Source organism: Trichomonas vaginalis, chromosome IV (assembly GCF_026262505.1).
Source record: "Trichomonas vaginalis G3 chromosome IV, whole genome shotgun sequence".
Classification (NCBI taxonomy): Eukaryota; Parabasalia; order Trichomonadida; family Trichomonadidae; genus Trichomonas; species Trichomonas vaginalis.
This window is the reverse complement of record NC_067206.1, coordinates 5,725,724-5,749,285: the sequence shown is the minus strand read 5'-3', so window position 1 is coordinate 5,749,285 and position 23,562 is coordinate 5,725,724. Positions and strand designations below refer to the sequence as shown.

General features: G+C 35.4%; 15 protein-coding genes and 3 pseudogenes across 18 annotated transcripts, besides 1 other annotated feature; 8 read left to right on the top strand and 10 right to left on the bottom strand.

The window, feature by feature from the left end:
* Nucleotides 1-26: 26 nt before the first annotated feature.
* Nucleotides 27-272, top strand: TVAGG3_0036850 (uncharacterized protein; the record flags this gene model as incomplete). The annotated part of the gene is made up of 1 exon (XM_051220613.1): nt 27-272. One exon carries the CDS (start codon nt 27-29, stop codon nt 270-272), a length of 246 nt encoding a protein of 81 aa, XP_051105599.1.
* A 2,734-nt stretch (nt 273-3,006) lies between these two features.
* Nucleotides 3,007-20,562: a mobile genetic element.
* On the top strand, nt 4,845-4,997 carry TVAGG3_0036840 (uncharacterized protein; the record flags this gene model as incomplete). The annotated part of the gene is made up of 1 exon (XM_051220612.1): nt 4,845-4,997. One exon carries the CDS (start codon nt 4,845-4,847, stop codon nt 4,995-4,997), a length of 153 nt encoding a protein of 50 aa, XP_051105598.1.
* On the top strand, nt 5,016-5,354 carry TVAGG3_0036830 (uncharacterized protein; the record flags this gene model as incomplete). The annotated part of the gene is made up of 1 exon (XM_051220611.1): nt 5,016-5,354. A coding segment is annotated over one exon (339 nt), but the record flags the coding sequence as incomplete, so codon positions are not given.
* TVAGG3_0036820 (uncharacterized protein) lies at nt 5,648-6,246 on the top strand (the record flags this gene model as incomplete). The annotated part of the gene is made up of 1 exon (XM_051220610.1): nt 5,648-6,246. A coding segment is annotated over one exon (599 nt), but the record flags the coding sequence as incomplete, so codon positions are not given.
* On the top strand, nt 8,144-8,794 carry TVAGG3_0036810 (uncharacterized protein; the record flags this gene model as incomplete). Its single annotated transcript, XM_051220609.1, has 1 exon — nt 8,144-8,794. The coding sequence occupies one exon, from the start codon at nt 8,144-8,146 to the stop codon at nt 8,792-8,794; it is 651 nt and encodes a 216-aa protein (XP_051105595.1).
* TVAGG3_0036800 (organellar and viral DNA polymerase type B) lies at nt 9,280-10,146 on the top strand (the record flags this gene model as incomplete). Its single annotated transcript, XM_051220608.1, has 1 exon — nt 9,280-10,146. One exon carries the CDS (start codon nt 9,280-9,282, stop codon nt 10,144-10,146), a length of 867 nt encoding a protein of 288 aa, XP_051105594.1.
* TVAGG3_0036790 (organellar and viral DNA polymerase type B) lies at nt 12,114-12,524 on the top strand (the record flags this gene model as incomplete). Its single annotated transcript, XM_051220607.1, has 1 exon — nt 12,114-12,524. The coding sequence occupies one exon, from the start codon at nt 12,114-12,116 to the stop codon at nt 12,522-12,524; it is 411 nt and encodes a 136-aa protein (XP_051105593.1).
* Nucleotides 12,612-13,505, top strand: TVAGG3_0036780 (KilA, N-terminal/APSES-type HTH, DNA-binding family; the record flags this gene model as incomplete). Its single annotated transcript, XM_051220606.1, has 1 exon — nt 12,612-13,505. One exon carries the CDS (start codon nt 12,612-12,614, stop codon nt 13,503-13,505), a length of 894 nt encoding a protein of 297 aa, XP_051105592.1.
* On the bottom strand, nt 13,949-14,643 carry TVAGG3_0036770 (annotated as a pseudogene). The gene has a single exon. A coding segment is annotated over exon 1 (695 nt).
* TVAGG3_0036760 lies at nt 15,336-15,754 on the bottom strand (annotated as a pseudogene). The gene has a single exon. A coding segment is annotated over exon 1 (419 nt).
* Nucleotides 16,054-17,025, bottom strand: TVAGG3_0036750 (annotated as a pseudogene). The gene has a single exon. A coding segment is annotated over exon 1 (972 nt).
* On the bottom strand, nt 17,054-17,851 carry TVAGG3_0036740 (uncharacterized protein; the record flags this gene model as incomplete). Its single annotated transcript, XM_051220605.1, has 1 exon — nt 17,054-17,851. The coding sequence occupies one exon, from the start codon at nt 17,849-17,851 to the stop codon at nt 17,054-17,056; it is 798 nt and encodes a 265-aa protein (XP_051105591.1).
* On the bottom strand, nt 18,099-18,635 carry TVAGG3_0036730 (protein of unknown function, DUF4106 family; the record flags this gene model as incomplete). The annotated part of the gene is made up of 1 exon (XM_051220604.1): nt 18,099-18,635. One exon carries the CDS (start codon nt 18,633-18,635, stop codon nt 18,099-18,101), a length of 537 nt encoding a protein of 178 aa, XP_051105590.1.
* Nucleotides 19,012-19,335, bottom strand: TVAGG3_0036720 (protein of unknown function, DUF4106 family; the record flags this gene model as incomplete). Its single annotated transcript, XM_051220603.1, has 1 exon — nt 19,012-19,335. The coding sequence occupies one exon, from the start codon at nt 19,333-19,335 to the stop codon at nt 19,012-19,014; it is 324 nt and encodes a 107-aa protein (XP_051105589.1).
* On the bottom strand, nt 19,344-20,274 carry TVAGG3_0036710 (protein of unknown function, DUF4106 family; the record flags this gene model as incomplete). The annotated part of the gene is made up of 1 exon (XM_051220602.1): nt 19,344-20,274. A coding segment is annotated over one exon (931 nt), but the record flags the coding sequence as incomplete, so codon positions are not given.
* Nucleotides 20,563-20,767: 205 nt separating the features above from the next.
* On the bottom strand, nt 20,768-21,085 carry TVAGG3_0036690 (protein of unknown function, DUF4106 family; the record flags this gene model as incomplete). The annotated part of the gene is made up of 1 exon (XM_051220601.1): nt 20,768-21,085. One exon carries the CDS (start codon nt 21,083-21,085, stop codon nt 20,768-20,770), a length of 318 nt encoding a protein of 105 aa, XP_051105587.1.
* Nucleotides 21,086-21,217: 132 nt separating this feature from the next.
* TVAGG3_0036680 (protein of unknown function, DUF4106 family) lies at nt 21,218-21,976 on the bottom strand (the record flags this gene model as incomplete). Its single annotated transcript, XM_051220600.1, has 1 exon — nt 21,218-21,976. A coding segment is annotated over one exon (759 nt), but the record flags the coding sequence as incomplete, so codon positions are not given.
* Nucleotides 21,977-22,053: 77 nt separating this feature from the next.
* TVAGG3_0036670 (protein of unknown function, DUF4106 family) lies at nt 22,054-22,459 on the bottom strand (the record flags this gene model as incomplete). The annotated part of the gene is made up of 1 exon (XM_051220599.1): nt 22,054-22,459. A coding segment is annotated over one exon (406 nt), but the record flags the coding sequence as incomplete, so codon positions are not given.
* Between the last annotated feature and the right edge of the window lie 1,103 nt (nt 22,460-23,562).

The following is a 23,562-nucleotide window of genomic DNA, read 5'->3' as shown; positions in this document are numbered from 1 at the left end:
AATGACACTTTTTGTCCGTTTGGTCAATGTTCGTGTCTCGTGCCATAGTCGACGAAAATACAGACAAACAGGTTATATATGAGTTTGAGACCAAGAATGGTGTAACTCGACCTGTCCGATTCAAAGACTCCGAGGGCGACCATGAAATTAAACGGAAATTAGCTAGGAAGGAATATAAAATGGACTGGTTGCCACCACCTCCACCTCCACCACCTTTACCTGTTCCTCAAGTAAATAAGCCTTTCCCGTTCCCAAGAATTCCCACATTTTAATTCAAATTCGAATAAAAATTTTTTATTTCATGCAATGTTTTATTTCTGTGCCGTCTTCAAGTATGCCCCAGTACTTACGCTTGGAGAGGACATGAACTTCGGTGAAAATTTTGTCCAATTTGAATTGACCCATCTTTCACCGACTAAACCCATTTCAATGAGTTTGTTATACCCTTCTTCGTTCGTCATGAGTGCGTCAATGTTCTCATAGTAAACCTTAACTTTGGATTTGACTTCGGAGAAGAATTTGTTGTAGTTGTCAAGGACTGCCTTGCGAACTGAGGTAAGACCAATGTTCGACAATAGGTTTTAATGTGGTTACTAAGCCACTTTGACCTTGAGTGAATTCTACTCAAACAAAAGGAGAAAACCTTTCAACAAAGTTGTCGACCTTCTCATAATGTTTACTCTTCATCTCTTGAGGTTTCTTAATGGAATATCCCCATGTCGAATTCATAAGCAATTTGAATGTCATTGCAAGTTTGGTTTGAAGCTTTCCTAATATCATACAGTTGTTGTATGACTTTTCCAACTGTATAGTTCCTTCCCGGAACTCACCATCTTCGTTTGGAATTCCAGTCGGAATATATTGGACAAACCTCATGTATGCAGCGTTAAGGTCGACATAGTATATCTTTTCATTGAGTCGAACTGTCGCAACCAATTGGTCCAGTTTGTGGAAATTCAAGTGAGTCTCTTATCTTCGAGAAACTTCTCCTGTTATCTCATAAACATCGTCGAAGCAACCTGTTTCATATAAAACCTTCTGACCTAACCAGATGCTCTCCAATACAATTTGACGTCAATTGGATGTCTCAATGGAAGTTTTTTCATAGCATCTGAAGTTCTTGGCAACCTCATTGAAGTTCTTCTGGTTCGGTGTGGTATCCGAACAATCCAACTCCTTTTGGAATTGTGTACTTCTTTTGTACTAGAACTTTGTCTGGAACAACTTTTGTCTTCTAAACATGGAAAAGTTTGTTTCGTCTTTTGGTACAAAAAGTTTCTGTCAGTTTCATCTGGAATTGTGTTCCAACAAACCTTTCTCGAAAAGAATGTTTACAGCTCTGACAATTTCACTTGCCTTTTCCGAACAATGGGTTGTTAAACTTTCGTTCAACATGAAGTGGTTGTGACAATTGCAATCTTCAAACATGGTAAATTAACTCAACAACATAGTTCTCATTGAAGAACCTTTAGCTGTAGGTATGTTGACTCGAATTGACATTTGCCACGTGCAATTTTGCCATTGACCTCTGAGAATGTACCTTGTCTTCACACATGACTCAAGATACTTCATCTTCTCTTCTGTAACAAGACCAGAGTTCCTGAGCATGAGAATGCAAGGTCATTGACAATTGTTTCAATTGAATTGTAAATTCCATACCTTGTCAAGTCAATGTCAGACTTATTATGAACGGAAGTATCCAGCATGTTGTCTGACTGCTTGAGGGTTAGGTTTGTACCATTCAACTTGACACTTGCAATTCCTTCAATTGCATTCAAAATGTCTGAGTCGAGTCAACCATTTGTTCTCTCTGTAGTTCTGAAAGCGTCAAGAAGTTTTGCAGCTGTTTGTTCATTGCCATTTGCATAGTAAATTGACCATCCAAATCGTTAAGGTCAATCTGAGATTGTGTCCTTTCTTATTTCCTCTTGAATTGCAGCAAGTACACCATGAAGCCTTCTTTGTTCTTTCCTTCTCAAAGTTTACTGTAAAGGTTCGACCAGAAGTAATTTACTTCTAACTTCACGTACTTCATATGCATATCTGTTCTTTTCCATGGAGCATGTGTTCTTTCACCTTTCCTTTTTTCCTTCTCAAAGATGTCAATTTGTTCCATGTTTCCAGTAAGATCTGGCAAAGCCGTCGTGTCCTTCAACTGAGTTCACTAACATCGAAAGGCATGTCCATAAGACGTTCTTCTTCAACTCTCCTAGTCTGTTTGGATAATTTGCACGTGCTGTTTCCAAATCCATTTCGTAGCGAAGACCAGCCAGTTTGTTCATAGACTTTTATTGGTCTTCCCTTCCTATATTTAAATTCTTCGAAACTCTCCAACCATATCTTTGAACTCTGCTTTTATTCTAGCAGACTTCTTCCATTCTATATGGGGGCATTTATAAAAATAAAAAAAAAATATTTTTTTTCTTTACTTTACATAACCCGCTGCCCATAAGTCTTTGACGCCAACCATACCAGCTAATGAAGGTTGACTTGGTTTAGTTTCCAACTAAACTTTGGTTTGGTTTATCTTCAGTTTTGGTTTCTCTTCTTCTATCGGTTTTTCGTCACTTTTCGGTTCCTTTGACTTTACTCACTGCAGAACAGTTGTGTCTGTCAAACATCTTCATAAATATCATATCCATTGTTTTTTTTTCCTTTCAACTTTTTGTGTTTGTTGTAAAGTTTAGAATATTTCGACTCTAAGTCAATGAGATGTTCTATAATGAACGTTGGTCAGTGAAGTAAACTTTTCCATCTTTTGTCTCGAAACTCCTTCAGACATTCAAATATTTATCTCTCTTATATTTAGAATATTATAGATAAAAAGATATAATGCAATATGAAAAAACGAGAATAGTATACTATTATGAAGATGACAGAAATAAATATTATAGCAAGATTTACATACCCTGAAAACATAAGATTATATTATAAAAAATATTCTGACACAAACCAGAAGAAACCTGAAATATTGCACTATATTTTAAGTTCAAAAGAGACAATCCTATAATGTCTCATATGTTTGATTTAATGAACCCAGTAGGTTCTATTTATACATCTATGGAAGCAAGAGGTCCTCAAGTAATGTTTGGTGTTGGTGCATGGAACAAATAGTCGACAGGTTTTGTATTGTGCAAACTCTTCAAAGAAACAGGTGGAAGTAAAACGATTTCAGGTGAAAATTTTACCTGCACATAGTCACTACATAGATTTAAGTACATCTCAAGCAGGTTGGCATAAGCATAGATATTGGGATTGGTCAGCAATGACAAAAGGTAAAGGATATGATTTAAAGACAACGTTAAGTTTGCTATAGATTGTTACTGGAGTAACACTGAGGGAGGAGGAAACCATACACATCGCGTTTCGGGATATACGCAAACAACGGACAAAGTAAAGACTACATGCCACCTTACATGACAGTTTTACGCATGGTATAGAATTGCTTAGTCGTCATTTTCAACTTCTTTAGCATATTCGTCAGGAGTTGTCTTATATTTGTTAGGAACTGTCTTTGAAAGTATACCACCTTGAACTTTGACAAGTTTGAAACGAGGTCTGACAATAGTAGTTTTATCTTCTGCTTGCAGTCTGTACATTTTGCCATGTTTGCCTAAAACTTCATAATATTCTCTTGTATACTTTCTTCTATTTTTACGAACACGAATGTGAGTACCTGTCGGGTTCCCATTGTTGTCATAGTCAATAGTATTTTCATATGGGTCGCGTTTAGGTATTTCTATTTTTACTTTGTCACCTTTCTGAAGTTTGAAGCCCGGCATTCTTTCTTGTTTGTCTCTTTTGACTAAATTATTAAATATATAGTCTTTCTCTAAGTCAGGGTGTTTTTCATTTCTTCGGGGAGTGGTTTCCCAAACCTTTTTGTTTACGGCTATTGTAAATATTTAAAACTTGTCTCATCTTTGCCATGGAGAAGTGTCTATATTTGTCGTCATATGACATTTCATTGCTTCACCACCTTGTGGTTGGTTTAAGTCTCTTAACATTTTTATACAACCGTCAATGACACCAAAGAGCAGAATGGTTTTGGTCGACAATGAAATATTGGTTTACAGTTTTTGAACGCAGATAGTTTTTAATATCATCTGATTTGAAAGAACTTTCACAGTCAGATGTCAGTTTTTGTTGGATGGTATTTGTCAACGAATATTGTCAAAGCAGTTTTTCACATCTAAAATATTTTTGGACCATAATGGTATGGCTTCACAGTATCTTGTGTTTTGACCGACAAATATTAGCCAGTATGGTGGTCCATCTGTTCTAACTCTCGGAATGTTTTCCAAGATATCCATAAACCAAGCATTTGGTGTTGAACTAAAGATTTTTACCATGAGTGCTTTCTTTGTCGCTTTAGAAACATAGGGGTCCTTGTTTGGATTCGTCATTTTTTAACCCATAAGAAATGGGTTTATTTGGCGCATTAGCAGGAGTTGCATCCAGATTTTTGCCCGCAGTGGGAACAATAGCCAGAGGTGTATTTGGAGTTGGAAGGAAGATTTTTGAGTACATTAGGTATACTTAAAGAGAAAGCACAACCTATTATACAAACTGTACAGAAAGGTTGGGATGTAGCACGAGATGCAACAAATCTTATTCCAAATCCTGAAACAAGAGGAAAAGTTCAAGGATGGATGGACAATGTAGGAAGACAAGCAGGAAACTATTATAACAAAGCAAATGACTACTATAACCAAGCAGGACACTATATGGACCAAGGTGAAAGATTCTTTAACAGAGGATATAACCATGCACAACAATGGTAAACAATAACCAACCGCAACCACCTCAAACGTGGGGAATGTAAAGTTTTTTACTGAGATGAAATGAACAATACAGCATTGAGACAAATGGGTTCAAGATGGATTTGTCGACTTCCAGCAGTTACACAACGTGTTTGTCAAGTTCTTCCTATACCTCAGGAAGTTTTAGACCGACTTAAAAAACAACAACAACCAGTTGAAAACAAACCAAACTAAAATTTTTACTGAGATGAAATGACCGAAGAAGTTGAAACGGTAGATTTGACACCACAAACAAAAAGTTCAGAACCATTGTCAAAACCCGTCAAAGAACTTACAGATGAAGAGAAAAATTCAATAATAGAAAGTGCCAGGTCTGGAAATACAAACCCTAACTATAAAGTCACTTTTCATAGAAATGGAACGGCTAGTATCTCAAAAAAGAAACAGACTCTCACAAATAAAATATTGAAGTCTGAAGGAGCTTTCGAGACAACAGATGGAAAAGTTTACTTCACTGACCAACAGTTCATTATAGAACATCTCATTGACTTAGAGTCGAAATATTCTAAACTTTACAACAAACACAAAAAGTTGAAAGGAAAACAAAAACAAATGGCATATGATATTTATGAAGATGTTGACGACACAACTGTTCCTGCAGGTGAGGTAAAGTCAAAGGAACCGAAAAGTGACGAAAAACCGATAGAAGAAGAGAAACCAAAAAACTGAAGATAAACCAAAAACCAAAGTTAGTTTCCAAACTAAACCAAGTCAACCTTCATTAGCTGGTATGGGTTGGCGTCAAAGACTTATGGCAGCAGGCGGTTATGTAAAGTAAAGAAAAAAATATTTTTTTTATTTTTATAAAAATGCCCCCATATAGAATGGATAGAAAGTCTGCTAGAATAAAAGCAGAGTTACAAAGATATGGTTGGAGAGTTTCGAAGAATTTTAAATATAGGAAGGGAAGACCCATAAAAGTCTATGACAAACTGGCTGGTCTTCGCTACGAAATGGATTTGGAAACAGCACGTGCCAATTATCCAAACAGACTAGAGAGGTTAGAAGAAGAACGTCTTATGGACATGCCTTTCGATGTTAGTGAACCTCAAGTTGAAGGACACGACGGCTTTGCCAGATTCTACTGGAAACATGACGAACAATTGCATCCTTTGAGAAGGAAAAAAGGAAAAGGTGAAGACACACATGCTCCCATGGAAAGAACAAGATATGCATATGAAAAGTACCGTGAAGTTAGAAGTCAAATTACTTCTGGTCGAACCTTTACAGTAAACTTTGACGAAGGAAAGAACAAAGAAGGCTTCATGGGTGTACTTGCTGCAATTCAAGACGGAAATAAGAAAGGACACAATCTCAGATTGACTATAACGGATTTGGATGGTCACATTTACTATGCAAATGGCAATGAACAAACAGCTGCAAAACTTCTTGACGCTTTCAAGACTACAAAGAGAGAACAAATGTTTGACTCCGACTCAGACATTTTGAATGCAATTGAAGGAATTGCAAGTGTCAAGTTCGAATGGTACCAACCTAACCCTCAAGCAGTCAGACAACATGCTGGATACTTTCCGTTCATAAATAAGTCTGACATTGACTTGACAAGGTATGGAATTTACAATTCAATTGAAACAATTGTCAATGAACCTTGCATTCTTACATGTCTCAGGAACTCTGGTCTTGTTACAGAAGAGAAGATGAAGTATCTTGAGTCATGTGTGAAGACAAGGTACATTCTCAGAGGTCAATTGGCAAAAATTGCACCGTTGGCAAATGTCAATATCCGAGTCAACATAACTACAGCTAAAGGTTCTTCACATGACGACTATGTTGTTGAGTTCAATTTACCATGGTTGAAGATTGCAATTGTCCACAACCACTTCATGTTGAACGAAAGTCTTACAAACCCATTGTTCGGAAAAGGCAAGTGCAACATTGTCAGAGCTGTAAACATTCTTTTCGAGAAAGGTTTGTTGGAACCAATTCCAGATGACAAGCTGACAGAAACTTTTGTACCAAAAGACGAAACAAACTTTTCACTGTTAGCAAGACCAAAAGTTGTTCCAGACAAAGTTCTAGTACAAAAGAAGTACACAATTCCACAAGGAGTTGGATTGTTCGGATACCAACCTGAACCAGAAGAACTTCCAATGAGGTTGCAAGAACTTCAAGATGCTATAAACAAACTTCCATTGAGACATCCAATTGACGTCAAATTGTATTGGAGAGCTTCTGAGTTAGGTCAGAAGGTTTTATATGAAACAGGTTGCTTCGACGATGTTTATGAGATAACAGGAGAAGTTTCTCAGAAGATAAGAGACTCACTTGAATTTCCACAAACTGGACCAATTGGTTGCGACAAGTTCGACTCAAACGAAAAGATATACTATGTCGACCTTAACGCTGCATACATGAGGTTTGTCCAATATATTCCGACTGGAATTCCAAACGAAGATGGTGAGTTCCCGGGAAGGAACTATACAGTTGGAAAAGTCATACAACAACTGTATGATATTAGGAAAGCTTCAAACCCAAACTTGCAATGACACTCAAATTGCTTATGAATTCGACATGGGGATATTCCATTAAGAAACCTCAAGAGATGAAGAGTAAACATTATGAGAAGGTCGACAACTTTGTTGAAAGGTTTTCTCCTTTTGTTTTGAAGTACGAATTCACTCAAGGTCAAAGTGGCTTAGTAACCACATTAAAACCTATTGTCGAACATTGGTCTTACCCTCAGTTCGCAAAAGCAGTCCTTGACAACTACAACAAATTCTTCTCCGAAGTCAAATCGAAAGTTGTGGTTTACTATGAGAACATTGACGCACTCATGACGAACGAAGAAGGCTATAACAAACTCATTGAAATGGGTTTAGTCGGTGAGAAGATGGGCTGTTTTAAGCTAGATAAGGTATTTTCCGAAGTTCATGTCCTCTCCAAGCGTAAGTACTGGGGCATACTTGAAGACGGCACAGAAATAAAACATTGCATGAAATAAAAATTTATTTTTAAAAAAGTGACATTTTTTAATTTTATTTGAAATGTACGCTGAGTTTGTTGGAGAAGACCGTTGGGAAACTTGTTTGTTAGATGAGAAATATGAAATGGCATACTATTTTAAAACAATATATTTTTACATATATTAAATGCTTCAGGTTGAAAAACAAAGAACAAAAGTAGCAGATACAAAACCGTTAGACTATATCTTTACAAATGCTGGTAGGACTATTTCAGATGAAGAAATTTCATCCCGAATATACAGGTTTGACTATCCAATTCGTTGGCTTCAAAGTCCTTCAGATGCAAAGGCAATAGGATTTAGAAGAGTTTTGTTTTCAAATAGAACTAACGCATTTATGTTCGCAGTATATTTTCATGGGCAGTATAAAGGTTCTGGTGGTCTAATAGACAAATTTGACGAAATGAGAATCTTTACAGTTCGTTCAGACGAAAGTCTTGAGAAAACTCTAAATGACTTTCAAACTCAAATGAACAAATATTATTGGGAATTTCAAGAAAAATACGACTCTTTACTAAATGGAACATACTATCTGAAACTAGAATATGACAAGATGAACTCCACCGTTTCATTTCAAAAGATTGAAATTAACCCTCCAAGAGATACAGAGTTTTTATTTTGGAAAGTAGACAAACGTTCTTGGGCACAATTTCTTCGGTTACTAAACCAGAACGAACCATTACCACCAGATGGTCCATTTCAATTTATACTTCCACCAGCAGATTTGACAGTTTATAGAAACGTGTTTGACCCTCAAAATGTTATGTGTCATGCAAGTTTCAGTTCAAGCAACAATAGTTTTCTATGTATTGGTAAGGACTTTTATGACTTTGCTTCTAAATTCTACGAACCACCTAGTAACAGTTTCTCTGACTTTCAAGTTTGGTTCACAACAAATGGTGTGCAACATATTATTCCATTGTACTATGACTTTTATCTCGAATTGTCTTTCATATATAACTACGGAAAAGTGCTGAAAAAGTATTGAAAAATATAATTTAGGTGAAGAGGTGAGATCTCACCTGTTTTTTCACCTCTTGAATTTTCATGATTTCTTCGTACATGTTTTGTCAAGACTTCTTCGTAAATGTTTTGTCAAGACTTCTTCGTAATGAGCGTAAATCAGACAAAAATATATTTTAGGTGAAGTGGTGAGATCTCACCTCTTTTTTCACCTCTTTTCTCACCTCTTGAATTTTCATGATTTCTTCGTAAATGTTTTGTCAAAACATGAACGTAATGAGTGTAAAGGACCCAAAAATAATGTTTAGGTGAAGAGGTTAGATCTAACCTCTTTTCTAACCTCTTTTCTACCCTCTTGAATTTTCATGAATTTTCCCGAAATAAAAAATAAAGTTAGTTTTATTTTTTTATTTTTTTTTATTTTGTATAAAAGATATGATTTCAACAATCGGCACAACAACAATTCAAACAACAACAGCACCAAACTCGTTAGTTATGAATCCAACATCTATGTTAGTAGAGATGAAAAGCTTCATTCCTTCTTCATATACTTTCGAAACAAAAATCCAGAAGATAAAGCAGGAACTTTTAACATGTAATTTAGACTGTAGTGCGAAAGATGAAGAAAATGAACAGTATCTTTATGAAATGCAGGACATTATTGACCATTTACCTAAACTACCTGAAATTCAGCAACAAAAACTCACTATTCCTGAATTCGATGAAATAGAAGTCAAAGCAACTGACTCAGTAGAAATAAAGAAGTTCATACGAAAGGTAAATTATGAATTCCTTGGTTTTCATTGCAACCATAAGGTTATGGACAAAGATTGCGACATGGTATATAAGAATGTTTCTGACATATATAAATCTGAAGAATTTAAGACCTACGACAACTTTGTTTCGTTAGTTGCTGAATGTGTATGGCAGATAAGAGATAAAGATAGAAGAGGTAAGGTATGGAATGAACAAATAAGACCCGCTATGTTTGAGATGAAGAAAACCATTGACGCTTTAGTTGTTTTAGCAGGTAAGGTTTCAGAATATAACGCAAAAATGAACCCGCAATGTTCTAAATGTAAAGCAGCAATGAGGAAATATAACTACTCCGTCAAAGAGATAGAACGTATGAGAAACGACTATGCAGACTTAAAGAAAGAAGCAGAAAAGCCAGCAGAAAATAAAATGGACATGTTAGAATTTCTGAACAAAAACTATCCAACAGCAGAAGATTTCCTTCTATCTGACGTCAAGAAGAAGTATAAAGAAACTTTCGGTATCGTTAAAACATTCGATGTACTAAAAGAAGAAATAGAAGCTACGAAACTGTTTAAGATTTCAAATATACATCGTACAATTCATGTAAAACGCTCATGAAAAAACAGGTGAGAAAACGGGTGAGATCTCACCTCTTCACCTAAACATTATTTTTGCTGAATTCAGCACAAAATTCTGAGTAAAATAATTTTTAGGGCATGTGTCAAACCGTTGAGTTTTCACAAAATTTAAAAAATAACGTTTACCATGTAAAACGTTTATAAAATAACTGGGGTAGAAATGAGGTGAGAAAACGGGTGAGATCTAACCTTCTACCCTAAACATTATTTTTGCTGAATTCAGCAACAAAATTCTGAGTAAAATGGCATATGGCTTGTGTCAAACCTTCACTTCGTGTCATAATGTAAAAATAACGTTTACCATGTAAAACGCTTATAAAATAACTGGGGTAGAAAAGAGGTGAGAAAAGAGGTGAGATCTAACCTTCTACCCTAAATTATATTTTTATTGAATTCAGCAACAAAAATCTGAGTAAAATGGCATAAGATTGCTTCCCGAGGAAAACCGAGAGAAGAGATTCCGTATGAAAATCAGTGAAGAACAGCGAGTACGTAAGAAAACGTAGTCGCCAAAACTCTATGAAAATCGTGAAAATTCTCTAGACCGTTTTTTTTCGGTCTTGCATAAAACTCATGAAAATCAGTGAAGAACAGCGAGTACGTAAGAAAACGTAGTCGCCAAAACTCTATGAAAATCATGAAGAACAGCGAGTACGTAAGAAAACGTAGTCGCCAAAACTCATGAAAATCAGTGAAGAACAGCGAGACCGACTTCCTTCGGGGTCGCCAAAACTCTATGAAAATCGTGAAAATTCTCTAGACCGTTTTTTTTCGGTCTTGCATAAAACTCATGAAAATCAGTGAAGAACAGCGAGTACGTAAGAAAACGTAGTCGCCAAAACTCTATGAAAATCATGAAGAACAGCGAGTACGTAAGAAAACGTAGTCGCCAAAACTCATGAAAATCAGTGAAGAACAGCGAGACCGACTTCCTTCGGGGTCGCCAAAACTCTATGAAAATCGTGAAAATTCTCTAGACCGTTTTTTTTCGGTCTTGCATAAAACTCATGAAAATCAGTGAAGAACAGCGAGTACGTAAGAAAACGTAGTCGCCAAAACTCTATGAAAATCATGAAGAACAGCGAGTACGTAAGAAAACGTAGTCGCCAAAACTCATGAAAATCAGTGAAGAACAGCGAGACCGACTTCCTTCGGGGTCGCCAAAACTCTATGAAAATCGTGAAAATTCTCTAGACCGTTTTTTTTCGGTCTTGCATAAAACTCATGAAAATCAGTGAAGAACAGCGAGTACGTAAGAAAACGTAGTCGCCAAAACTCTATGAAAATCATGAAGAACAGCGAGTACGTAAGAAAACGTAGTCGCCAAAACTCATGAAAATCAGTGAAGAACAGCGAGACCGACTTCCTTCGGGGTCGCCAAAACTCTATGAAAATCGTGAAAATTCTCTAGACCGTTTTTTTTCGGTCTTGCATAAAACTCATGAAAATCAGTGAAGAACAGCGAGTACGTAAGAAAACGTAGTCGCCAAAACTCTATGAAAATCATGAAGAACAGCGAGTACGTAAGAAAACGTAGTCGCCAAAACTCATGAAAATCAGTGAAGAACAGCGAGACCGACTTCCTTCGGGGTCGCCAAAACTCTATGAAAATCATGAAGAACAGCGACTACGTAAGAAAACGTAGTCGCCAAAACTCTATGAAAATCATGAATTTCCTTAAGATAGAAAAAATAAAGTTAGTTTTTTATAAAATATTTTTTTATCTTGTATGTAAGAACATATATGACAAACATTGAGTTTGAAACAGTTAGAAAGATAGACAATGACACCAAAGTGGTTAGAATAGGTGATTTAAACGTAAGATACTCAAAGAAATACAACAAATATTCTTTGTCAGACATTATATCTCCATCTGGAAAGAAAACATCCCACGACTGGGTTAAAATTGCTTCTACTCAGAAAATTTTGACAAGAAATCCTGAGCTTATGATATCGGTAAGATTCTATGGAACTACAGCATATCTTATAGACAAAAGTCTTATACCAATAGTTTTGTTATGGTTAGACCCAGTTGTTGGATATAACTTCATAACTTATGGTTCATTCGATACGGAACGTTGCAGTGAAGGCTTACTTTATATCGTTCAGAAACCGAAGGACTTCAATACAAAGAGATATAAGATAGGAAGAACATATAATATAACTCAAAGATATGACAGTACAGTCAATAGAGTCAAGGTTGTGTTTGTTAACGATATGAGAGCTGCTGAAACAGAACTACTTGAAAAGTTTGAGAAAATGTATGGTGCTCCCATAAAAGGTAAAGAAACGTTTGAAGTAGATGAGATAGATAAAGCTATAAAATTATTTGACGAAGTTGCTGAAAAATACATGTAAAGCGTTTATTTTTGGTCTTTTGTGAAAGATAGAAAATAACGCTAATTTTATTTTATTTATTTTTTTATTTTGTATGTAAAGACAGATATGTCAACAACAGAGAACACAACAACAGTTATAGTCCATGAAGCTATAAATGAAGAATATGAGTACATACAGTTTAACAAACAACTCCGTCTCATTCGTTCAGTCAAAGACGATATGTACCAGATGCAAAGTATTTTGACAGCATGTTTTGCTCCAGATACTAAGAAACCACAAGACTGGTTTAGGAACCAAAGCACACAAGAACTTTTGAGCGAAGCACAGCGAGACATACTTTTTTCTGAAAACAGTGAAGAACAGCGAGTGGGAGGGAAACCCCAGTCGCCAAAACTCTATGAAAACAGTGAAGAACAGCGAGTACGTAAGAAACCCCAGTCGCCAAAACTCTATGAAAATCGTGAAAAATTGCCAAATGGTTTGAGAGGATATTATGTACATAGACTTCTTGTAAATGCTGTTGCAATGTGGGCTTCGCCTCGTTATGCTTGGAATATATACAGACTTCTTGACGAAATTCATAGACAAGAACGTGAAGAGATGGAAAACAAGCTTGAAGCAAAAGACAAAAGCATTCAGAAAAGAATACCACGTTCGGTACCAAAAGGAAAGGAAAAGAACTATAAGTATATGATTTATACTGAAGAGATGGAAAATGAAGAAGATAAAGATATGGTTATGTTGCATTTAGTCAGAAGAAACAACAAAAGCTTTTACGACCTTGCTAAGATTTACAAATCTGACAGAAATTGGTTCTATCGCGAAAACTTACCGATTTCAATGACCCCAAATGAAGATGTGAAACAAATAGTTCAAGATACGTTACCTCAAACACACTATGATATGAAAGGTTGTACAATACTTACATTCAAAGAAGATTTGCCATTGTTAAAGGAAAAAATAACAGAGTATTTTGACAACTTCAAACAAGTAGAGTAAATGAACCATTTATTTTTCAAGCTTGACTTCAGATGGCTCAGGTAGCTCTATAAAGTAAATTGTCTCGTCAAATCCTTCTGGCATTCCGAGTCCTTCCTTCCGACAAGAAAAGTTCTTCCATCCGACAGAAAAAGTTCTTCCTTCCGACAGAAAAAATTTTTCCCGACGACAAGAAAAAATTTTCCAGTTGTCCGTCCGTAAACCATTCAAATTTTCGAAAATTGAGAACTTTTTGGTCGAACTTCAGGAAAAGTTTTTCCTTCCAACAGAAAAAATTTTTCCTTCCGACAGGAAAAGTTTTTCCCGACAACTGGAAAAGTTCTTCCTTCCGACAGGACACAAACGAATGTCTCACGTCCCTCTTCCTGAATGCCTTCCAAAGCCAGAAGAACCGACAGCCCCAGCACCACAACAGACTTACTAAGACTAAACACTTACATTTTTCAAGCTTGACTTTTTACAATTTGAACTTTGTTCGCGTAGATATGAATTCTGAAAGAAGTATGAGGGTCTTGTATGACTTTATACTTCTCCCATAGTTCATGTCTGTCAAACTTACCTGCCATGGACTCTTTCATAAGTTCCATGAAATCGTCTTCGGACAATCCGGGGAAAAGTACAATGTCAGTAAGTATTCTTTTAACATCCTTACTTAAACTCTTTGCTGTCTGTACACAAATGACAACTGAGATGTTAAAGTGTCTGAGCTTCTTAAGAATTCGACACATATCTTGTTCTCTATTCTTAAGCAAAGGATGAGAAGCAAAGTCATCTAAAATAAGAAGACACCTATGAGGGTAAGTCTTCCAATCGTAAGATTGCAATTTCTTCGAAATGTATTCTATCTCTTTCTGTTTGTTTCTGAAGTGTTCTTCTCTAATATTCTCTGCATTTCCTCATTTGGGTCTTTAAACTTAGAATTTATATACTCATTTATAGCATTATACTTCAAAACTCTTCTTTGGTACTTCTTTATCCAATCTAACAACTCAGAGTCTTTTATACATACTAACTTAGACTTCTTTATAATATCTTTGAACGAATTGACGGTTTGGTCAAATTGACCAGAAGTACTACAAATGACAACTAACTCATAGAATGGGTTCTTCTCATCTAGTTCTTGTTGTTGTGCAGCCATTTTAAGATAAGTGAAAGTCTTACCCGACCCCGGTGGTGCAATTAGACCTGTTATACCATTCTGAGCAAATAAGAACTTTTCATGTATAGGCTTTATCTGAGCATTTTCTAACTTCCTCTTGTTCTTGTTTAAAAACATTCTCAAATTTCTTGTCAATGTCAGCAAACTTTTTTCTAACATATTTTTAGAAAAATTAAAATTTTATCTTTTAGAAAATGTCTAGCGATTTCGCTATCTATATTCGAGACAGCTTTTCGACAGCAAAACATCTGTCGACCATAAAATCTTACATAGTGTAAACAAGAAAGGTGAATTTGTTCTAAAGTTCTGTTTCTGGGAATATGACAAGAACCATAAAACATTAGGCAGAGAAGTCTTTAAGTTTGTCAATGACAGACTTGTTGACAGAGATGACGCCTCTTGGAGAGATGAAGTCCAACAAAACTTCTTAGAATGCAAAGAAGACACATGCGCTGTTCTTTGAAGATGAAATAGAAAACAGAATAGATGAGCTATTAAAGGACAAAGAACTTTTACAGAAATATGGTTCGGAGAAATTTGACATAACTCCACCAGAAAAGAAAGAAGAAAGAAAAGAAAAGAAAAGAAAAGAAAGTAGAAGAAGAGAAGAAAGAACCTGAACCAGTTCCAGAGAAAAAAGAAATTTGACATGTAAAAATAAAATTTTATTTTTAGAACATTTCTGGGTCAATGTCAATGTTCTCTTCCTCTTTAGGAGTAAACACTGGCTTAGACTCTAAAATCTTTTTACCCAATTTACCTTGAACTTCAACTATCTTAGACTCATAATATTCATAGTCGTCTGCTTTCTTTGGTTCATAAGGTATAACAAGTTTGTATGCTTTGCCTTCTTTAAGGTTTGAGAACCTTCTGTCAAAATTTTCTTTGACTGCTAACAAACCTTCTATGTCTAAGTCTTCAAATTTCGCACCATTTTTAGTCACAATAGCAAACTTAACTGGTTCGATGTTCCAAACTTTGCTGAATGAAGACTTTCAAAATGGTAGAAGTAAACATTCAAATATGTGAATGGGTCTAGTTCTTCTTTAAGTCCTGACATGTACTTGTTTACTGAGATGAATTTTGTCATCTTTTCTATCGGATAAAAAATTATTTTTTTTTAAATTTACTCATAAAAATTTTTCTTTGTATATACACCATTCTGAACATCTAAAAGACTTTTGACATTTGCCAAGAATGTACGTTTAGACGCTGTCATATAACCATATTCTTGACAATATTGTTTATACGAATCGTACAATGACCTTTCATCTAATGACACAAAGTCAGTTTCATCTATGAACAGTTCATATACACTCTTGTTTGCTTCTAACAATGTTTGTCTCTCTTCGGTATGTGGAATTTGTCTTGGATTGAACTTAGAAATATCTAATGTCATAAAATATGAGAACAAGTGGTTGTAAAAGTCAGATGTTAAAGTTTCTGCTAAGTCGTCAAAATATTCTGTATCTTGCATATGAGAATCTGACGTTCTGACAACTACATATCTTCTGTCAGAACTTTCTAACTTCATCGGAACAGCATTGTTTGAAACCATAATGAAGTTTGCAACATTTTCACAAACTCTTTGGTCTTTATATTTTCTTTCAACAACTCCAACTTTGTCTGTTATAAGACTCTTCAAAGCATCTGAGTTCAAAACTTTTGTTGTATCTATACTTTGAAGTTCGTTACATACTATAAGTTTCATATTCTCTATTGAAGAGTTAAACTTGCCACAGATGTTTTCTAAGTTTGTCATATTCGGATTCGAATAGCCCTCTAACAGTTTGCATAAGATATCTGTAAAGAATGTGTTCTTACCTGTTCCTTGTTTTCCAATTATAATGAGAGCAGTTTCATTTTTAGCACTTGGATGTTGTAAGATGTTTGCAAACCAACATAAGATATACTCATAAACCTTTTCGTTTCCATTGCATATAATTTCTTTGACATGGTCTAACCAAGCTTCTATAATATTTTCTTTCCATTCTACTTGTTCGTATTTATATCCAGTGAAGATAGAATAGAAGTTTGGAGAAGGTGTATAGAACTTTATACCTCGAACTGAAAAATCTTCTAACTTTGACAATAAGATATCCCAAGCATCTAACATCTTCATGCCAACTTGTACGACTTTTATTTTCTTAAGTTTCTGTCTACATTCTTGTTCTGAAACTATTGTTGCTCTTGGTTTGTTAAAGACTACATCCCATTCTTTCATGACATAACATTCTGGGGCAGAGTCAACATAAATGACTAAACGTTTCAATTCTCGACTGCTTTGTTATAGTCTCGAAATGGACACATATTTCTGAATGCTTGGAAGTCATAAAAATCTGAAACATCTATTCTGTACATTTTTATAAAAATAAAAAAAATATTTTTTTTATTCTTGACTTTGTTGTTGCATTTGTTGCATTTGTTGTTCTTGAGCTATTTGTTGTTGAAGTTGTTCTTGTAATACAATACTTTCACCAGTTGCATCTTCCAATTCGAAACTTTCTGCCGTCATTGACAAATACATAGGACATAAAAGTTTTACAGGAACAAAGTTTGCGTCAACTAATGTCAACGTTATACTTGCCAAAGTGTTTGAGTTCACTAAGGTTGAAAATTCTGCATTCGAATGAACAATAGGCAAACCAGCAGAGAAAGTATTGTTTATACGCATAAGTATCTTTTGGTCATAATAGTTTCTGTCGACATTCGAATAACACTTTGAACCTAAGTTTGAAACAATATATAAGATTGGTGTGCTTAATGTCAATGGAATAGACATTCCTTGTATGACACCTTTTCCTGTTATAGGAAACTGTTGGTAGTAAAAACCAGAAATAAGTTTTGTATTATAGCTCATATCGTTTATAGTAAACTCAGTCGGACATCCAAACATAATGAAACCTGCTCTAGTTGCAGCACATGTTACACCCGTCCTTAAAGTATTAAATAAGTCAACAAAACCTGTTGGTGGTATATCTGAGTAAGTATCTTCAAAGGAGTATTTTTTACCATTCACAACAATAAAGTCTTCTGGTGTCAAAAGAGCAAAACAGGCTTTAGTCGTCATTGTGTTTAAGGTTAGTTTACAATATCGTCCTTGAGGACTTTGTAAGTTTGTTGTTATAGAATTATATGACTCAGGGTTTTTAGTCGTAATAGTATAAACCATTATATCTTCTGCCATTTATATATATTTAAAAGTTTTTCTGAAAGTGGAGAAGAACTTCATCTAAACTTTCACATGGCGTTTCTTGAAGTTCTCTGTCTAAGAAGTTCAAATATTTTGTAAAGACATAGAACTTTCCTTTGTCTACACGAACAAACAAAACAGGGTCTTTCATATCGTTCAAAAGTGTGTAAAGTCCTTTACATGAAATAAAGTCTATATTATTTTTCTTCAAACATCTTTCAAGAAGTTTTGACATTTTTACTTAGCAAATAAACTTTAATGAAATGTTGTGGTCGTCAAATATTTTTATGACGTCTGGGAAACTATACTTTAAGTTCAACGTTTCACCTCCTTTCATAACGTATATCTTGTCAATGACATTATATGAAACACCACAGCAACTAATGTCGGGTTCTATTTCTTTGATGTTTATATCGTCTGCCTCTGTCAAAAGTTTCAATAGTTCTTTCAAAACTTCATGAGGTGCAATGACATATGAGTTCACTTTTACAGGGTTGTGTTCGACCAAGTTTAACATTATACTTAAAGCTTGACAAATCTTCTCCTGAGTTTGAAGTTTGTCTTTCAGTTGTTGGTAGTCGTTTCGAATATCTGCAACAGAACTTAAGTCTCTGCTAACTTCAGGATATGTTGGTTGTTCTTTTACAGGAACAATTGTTATACCATCTTCGTCCTCGTATGGTTTCCCCACTTCAACATCTCTGTCTTTGACATTGACAACAACACTTTGACTGTTTGTTTGAGTTGGTGAATTTAACTTCACATCTGCCACCGCCATTAAACCTTTTGAAACACTCACGCTTCTATTTTTCGGAAATGACATTTTACTTAGAATAAAAAGATGGACGTATTCGAGTATCTCTTCGAATTGAAGCAGAACAAAGTTTACACACACAAACAATACAAATACATTGACAGAATAGTTCTTTACACAAACAATGGAAAATGTTATAGAATAGCAGTCTTTGCTGAACCAAAATATTTTCATAAAGCAAAGAAAGTTGGTATAACTGAAATGGTGAAAGTTCTTGACGTTGACAAAAATATAACTTCAAAACTTACAGATATTTCTAAAGGAAAGTTTATCTTACAATATTATGTCAAAACTGGCGTACTGTCAATATTTGACGGAGAGAAGTCAGTTCAAGAACAACTTACTGACCTGCTGCCAAAATCTGCTCGATGGAAGCTGTCGTTATGCCAATCTGAGGAGCCCCAGCAGGTTTCATCGAACGAATCTTCAAAAGAGCATCTTCCGTGAAAAGTGCTATTGGTTTTGTAAACTTCTTTGCTCTCAGTTCATCTGGACCGTCTCTGTCACCAGTATATTGTATTTGTACAGTACCAACAGTTGAAATACCACCCATAAAGTCTTCTGAGTCAGCAAATGGAATGCCAAGCCAAAAGTTTGAACGGTCTCCATTTGTATATTGAGTTTTTTGACCTCCTGTATGAGTCCATACTTTCACATATGGCATAATAGAACTTTGCATTTCAGGGTTAATGGTTGTTGTGAAGTTGTTGTTAAAGTTCATAGCATCTAATGTCAAGTTGTATGACCTCATATCCTCAACTGTAGAATATTCTTCTCTTGGATAATATTTGCCATCTATGTTTATATGATATTTAATACCGGGGTTGTAGAAACAAGAATAGTCATTTATAGTTCGTCTGAACAGTACAAACATAGTATCTGCATGTTTCATTGCAGTTGTTAAAGCAATATCTGTTCTTGCACCTGGGTCAGCACTTTGGTTTCCAACTTCACCTGCAAAGTCTTTGACAGATATTTGGTGTATAGGGAACATAAGTGGAACTGCAATATATTTGGCAGCTAAAGCATTTGAAATATCTGGGTCCAACATATAGACTGCAAGTCTGCTTTCTATTCTCTTGCATTCAAATTTTTCGCATGTAAACTTAACTGGGTCCCAAGCAGTTCCAGCAGCATTGAAATAATAGTTTACTTCATTGTTGAAGTTTGAGAAACCAAAGTCTAAGTCAACTTTGTCTTTGCAAAAGTCACAGAACTTGGCTCCACCAGTTCCAGCTACAGTAATGCTGAATGGGTCTTGTGTTGGTGCAATGACTAAGTTATTTTTGCTTGGAGTAAGTTCGATAGAAATTTTTCCTGCCCAGTTTGGCAAGTATCTTAAAAACCTGAAGATGAGGAAAGATGACAAAGGAACTCTAAGTTTCAGTTTTACTTTAGTGGCAGCAGTTCCATCTGAACCAGAAAGGTTAACATAAACTCCTGGAACGTTAGGGTCAAGTCTTCTTATTTTCTCAATATTTGCATACTGGTCTGTTTGTTCTCTAGCTTGTGGTTGTACTGAGTTTCTCAAAGCGAACCATTCATAGTTTGCCCATGTTACTGTTTGAACTAAGTCAGAGTTAGAATATATCTTATATCCCATGAAAACTTCTGGAGCATATTGGTATCCGACATAGAAAATTCCATTGCAACCTTTCTTGTCAGACAACTTGGCAGAAGGCTTTATTTCAATGTCTTGTTCCACGTATAAGAATGAGTTGTCAATAGAAATAATATGAAACCTGTCGCAAGCAATATCTACTGTTGTTGAAGAACCTTCTCCAAACTCACCTACGTTTCCATAAGAAACAGCAGTTGTATATTCGTAAGTTCCAGGAACTATTTCTGACCTTCTAATGGCATTGTCGCATTCGTTATACCATTCGGAAACATTTCCGTTCATGGCATCCAAAACTGTTGGCGTTATATTCTGAGCGGCGTACATTTCATATGGGTAAAAATATAGAATAGTTGGATTTATATATCATAATAGAACCCACTCGGACAAGCTTTACTTTCTTCCTGACTGAGTTTTTAACTCTTCTTTTTCCTTCATTGCCATACTTTCACTAGATGAAGTTACTTCTTCACTACTTTCACTTTGTTCTACTCTTCTTCTTTGGTGTCGCTTTTGGTAACTTGCCCTCTGCTTCAAGTTGTTGCATCTTTGCCTCATGTTCACCTAGTATGTTGTAAATTTCACGTGTCCTTTTTGCCTTTGGGCTCTGGTCGCCCATCTCAGGTAACCTATATCCTAGAAAGATTTTGTCATAGTTTGTATTTGAGTCTTCGCGTATTGTTTGCATGACTCTTTCCTGAGTTTCCGGTTCAAGCTCTTCAAACAGAGCTTGTCCATATGGAATATGCTCGTTTCCAAATATATGTTTTTGTAGCCATTCTGGTTTTCTTTCCATGTTACCAATAATATCTTTTGTGAATGGGAAAGCTTTTACCCAATGTTTCAGTCTTGCGTCATTTATTTCTGTAGTTTCCAAAGGAGGGACTTGTTCGTTTCCTTCAGGCTCTTCTAGCTGTTGTTGCTGAACTATTTCTTCCATGTCTGGTTGTATCTGAACTTCTTCCTGTTGAGTTTCTTGTACCTCATCTGGTGGTATATAAGTTCCACCAGCTGGCACATATGTTCCATCTGCAGCATAATGTCCTACCTGACTTTTCGTTTTTAAGAAAGCATTTACTAGGTCTGTTTTGGTCTGTTGTAACTCTTTTTCTTGACTTTCCACAACAGTTGCTCTAACGGCGTCATAGGCACTTTGAACTGCCTGTCTCGTTGCTGCATCTGTTATTTTCGTCATATTTTGTGCTACTTCTCTTAACTCGTTGTCGAAACCTTCAGACTTCAGTTTCTTTCCAGATGAGAAGTCGTTCACTAGTTTCACCTTACTATGAAGAGCTTCGAAGGCGTTCTTAAAGTCAGCATTCATTAAAGCTTCATTTGAACTGTCTTCATCCGCTTGTATTTTTGTCCTTATTGACCCTATAAGTTGGGCTGCTTTAGCGTTGGCTTGGGCATCTAACCAGTCATTATTAGCTTTTATATATTCTGCGCTTTTCATTGCCTTTTGCATGGCTGCGTCGTTATTTTTACTTTCTTGTGCTAAGTTTTCATACTGTACGGTTTGGTTTTGCAACTGTAAAAGTTTTTCTGCCTTTACATTTGCTTCAACTTCTTTTTTATACTCATCGCTATCCATATATGTCTTCAGGGCTTTTTGTTTTATTTCTTCATCTTTCAGTACTTTATATTGAGTAGTATGGTTTTTCAAATTTATAACATCTTGTTCCATTTTTGCTACTTCTGCTGCTTTTTCTGACACTTTTTTCGCATATTCCTCTGTACTTAGTTCTTTCAGTTGTTCTTCTTTCTTCTTTTTCTCTACGTTTAACTCATTGAGTTTCTTTGTGTGTCTGTCATATTCTAGTTTCTTTTCGTTTTCACTTATTTGTTTCTGTATGTCTATGTTTGACTTTTTGACATCTGTTATTTGATTTTTGAGTGAACTCAAATTCATTTGACTTTGAGGGTTATAAGCTGTTCCGTCTGCAGCTCCACCATAGCCTGCCATTTTCGCTAAAAGTGCCGCTCTTAAACCTCCACTCTGTGCACCAATAACTCGGTTTAAAAGCATAGGGTTGCTTGACATTTGTTGCAACATAGTGGGGTCATTCATAATTTGTTGTTGCAACTGTTGTTGTGGTGTCAGTTTTACTATTGGATGTTTCAATGCTCCCTTCCTCTTACGTATATTCTTACGTAGCTTACGTGGCATTTTAAGTGAAGTTAAAAAGCGGTTTTTGACAGATGTTTGTATGACACTTTTTGTTCAGCACAAAGTCCAGTCTACTTGGTATTGAAAATCCCATGTGTTAAAGAACGGCGGGTCCACTATAAAGAAAACATTTTCCTTGTCTTTATATTTTTGGGTCCTTTACACTCATTACGAAGAAGTCTTGACAAAACATTTACGAAGAAGTCTTGAAAATTCAAGAGGTGAAAAAAGAGGTGAGAAAACAGGTGAGATCTCACCTCTTCACCTAAACTTTATTTTTCATACAAATCTGTCCAATGACATCTCACAAACTCTATACCCTCAATATATTTTTCTATGTCCTCTTTGAAAACATTTGTATAGTTAAGATATAAAACTTTTGACATAAGTGTTTCAATGTCATGAACTCTTATAGAACCACTATATAATAGTCTAGCAGATATACTATCCCAGTCTATATATTCTGCTTTTTTCAAAACCTCTCTCACAATATTTTTGTTATCTAATGGTATACGTTCCATCTTACCTATAGGTATCTTTTCTTTTAACTCTTTCAATATGTTGTTTGTGTCTGGAATATGTTTGAGACGGTCCATATAGTTGTCGAAGTCATTGCATATAATCTTTGAGTCTGGGAATATTATATGACATAAATGGGATATATAGAAACTTCCACCGAACAAATCTACAAATGTTAGACCATTCGGTAGTTTCTTAAGTTCTCTCAATATAATATCTTTACATCTACTCTTATTTCCAAAGAACGGTAACGGTGGTTTTGTAAAATTCATTTATATATATATAAAAATGTTTTTTACCTGAAAAGTGACAGAAAAGTGACAAAACATTTACGATGAAATCATGACAAATTCATGAGGTGAGAAAAGAGGTGAGAAAACAGGTGAGATCTCACCTCTTCACCTAAATTATATTTTTGGGTCCTTTACACTCATTACGAAGAAGTCTTGACAAAACATTTACGTTCATGTTTGACAAAACATGAAAACATATATAATTTGTGAAAAGCGACACATTATATAATGTTTTCGACCCAGAAGAAGACTTCTTCCCAGAAGCAAGGAGGAAGAAGAAGAGTCCTCCGA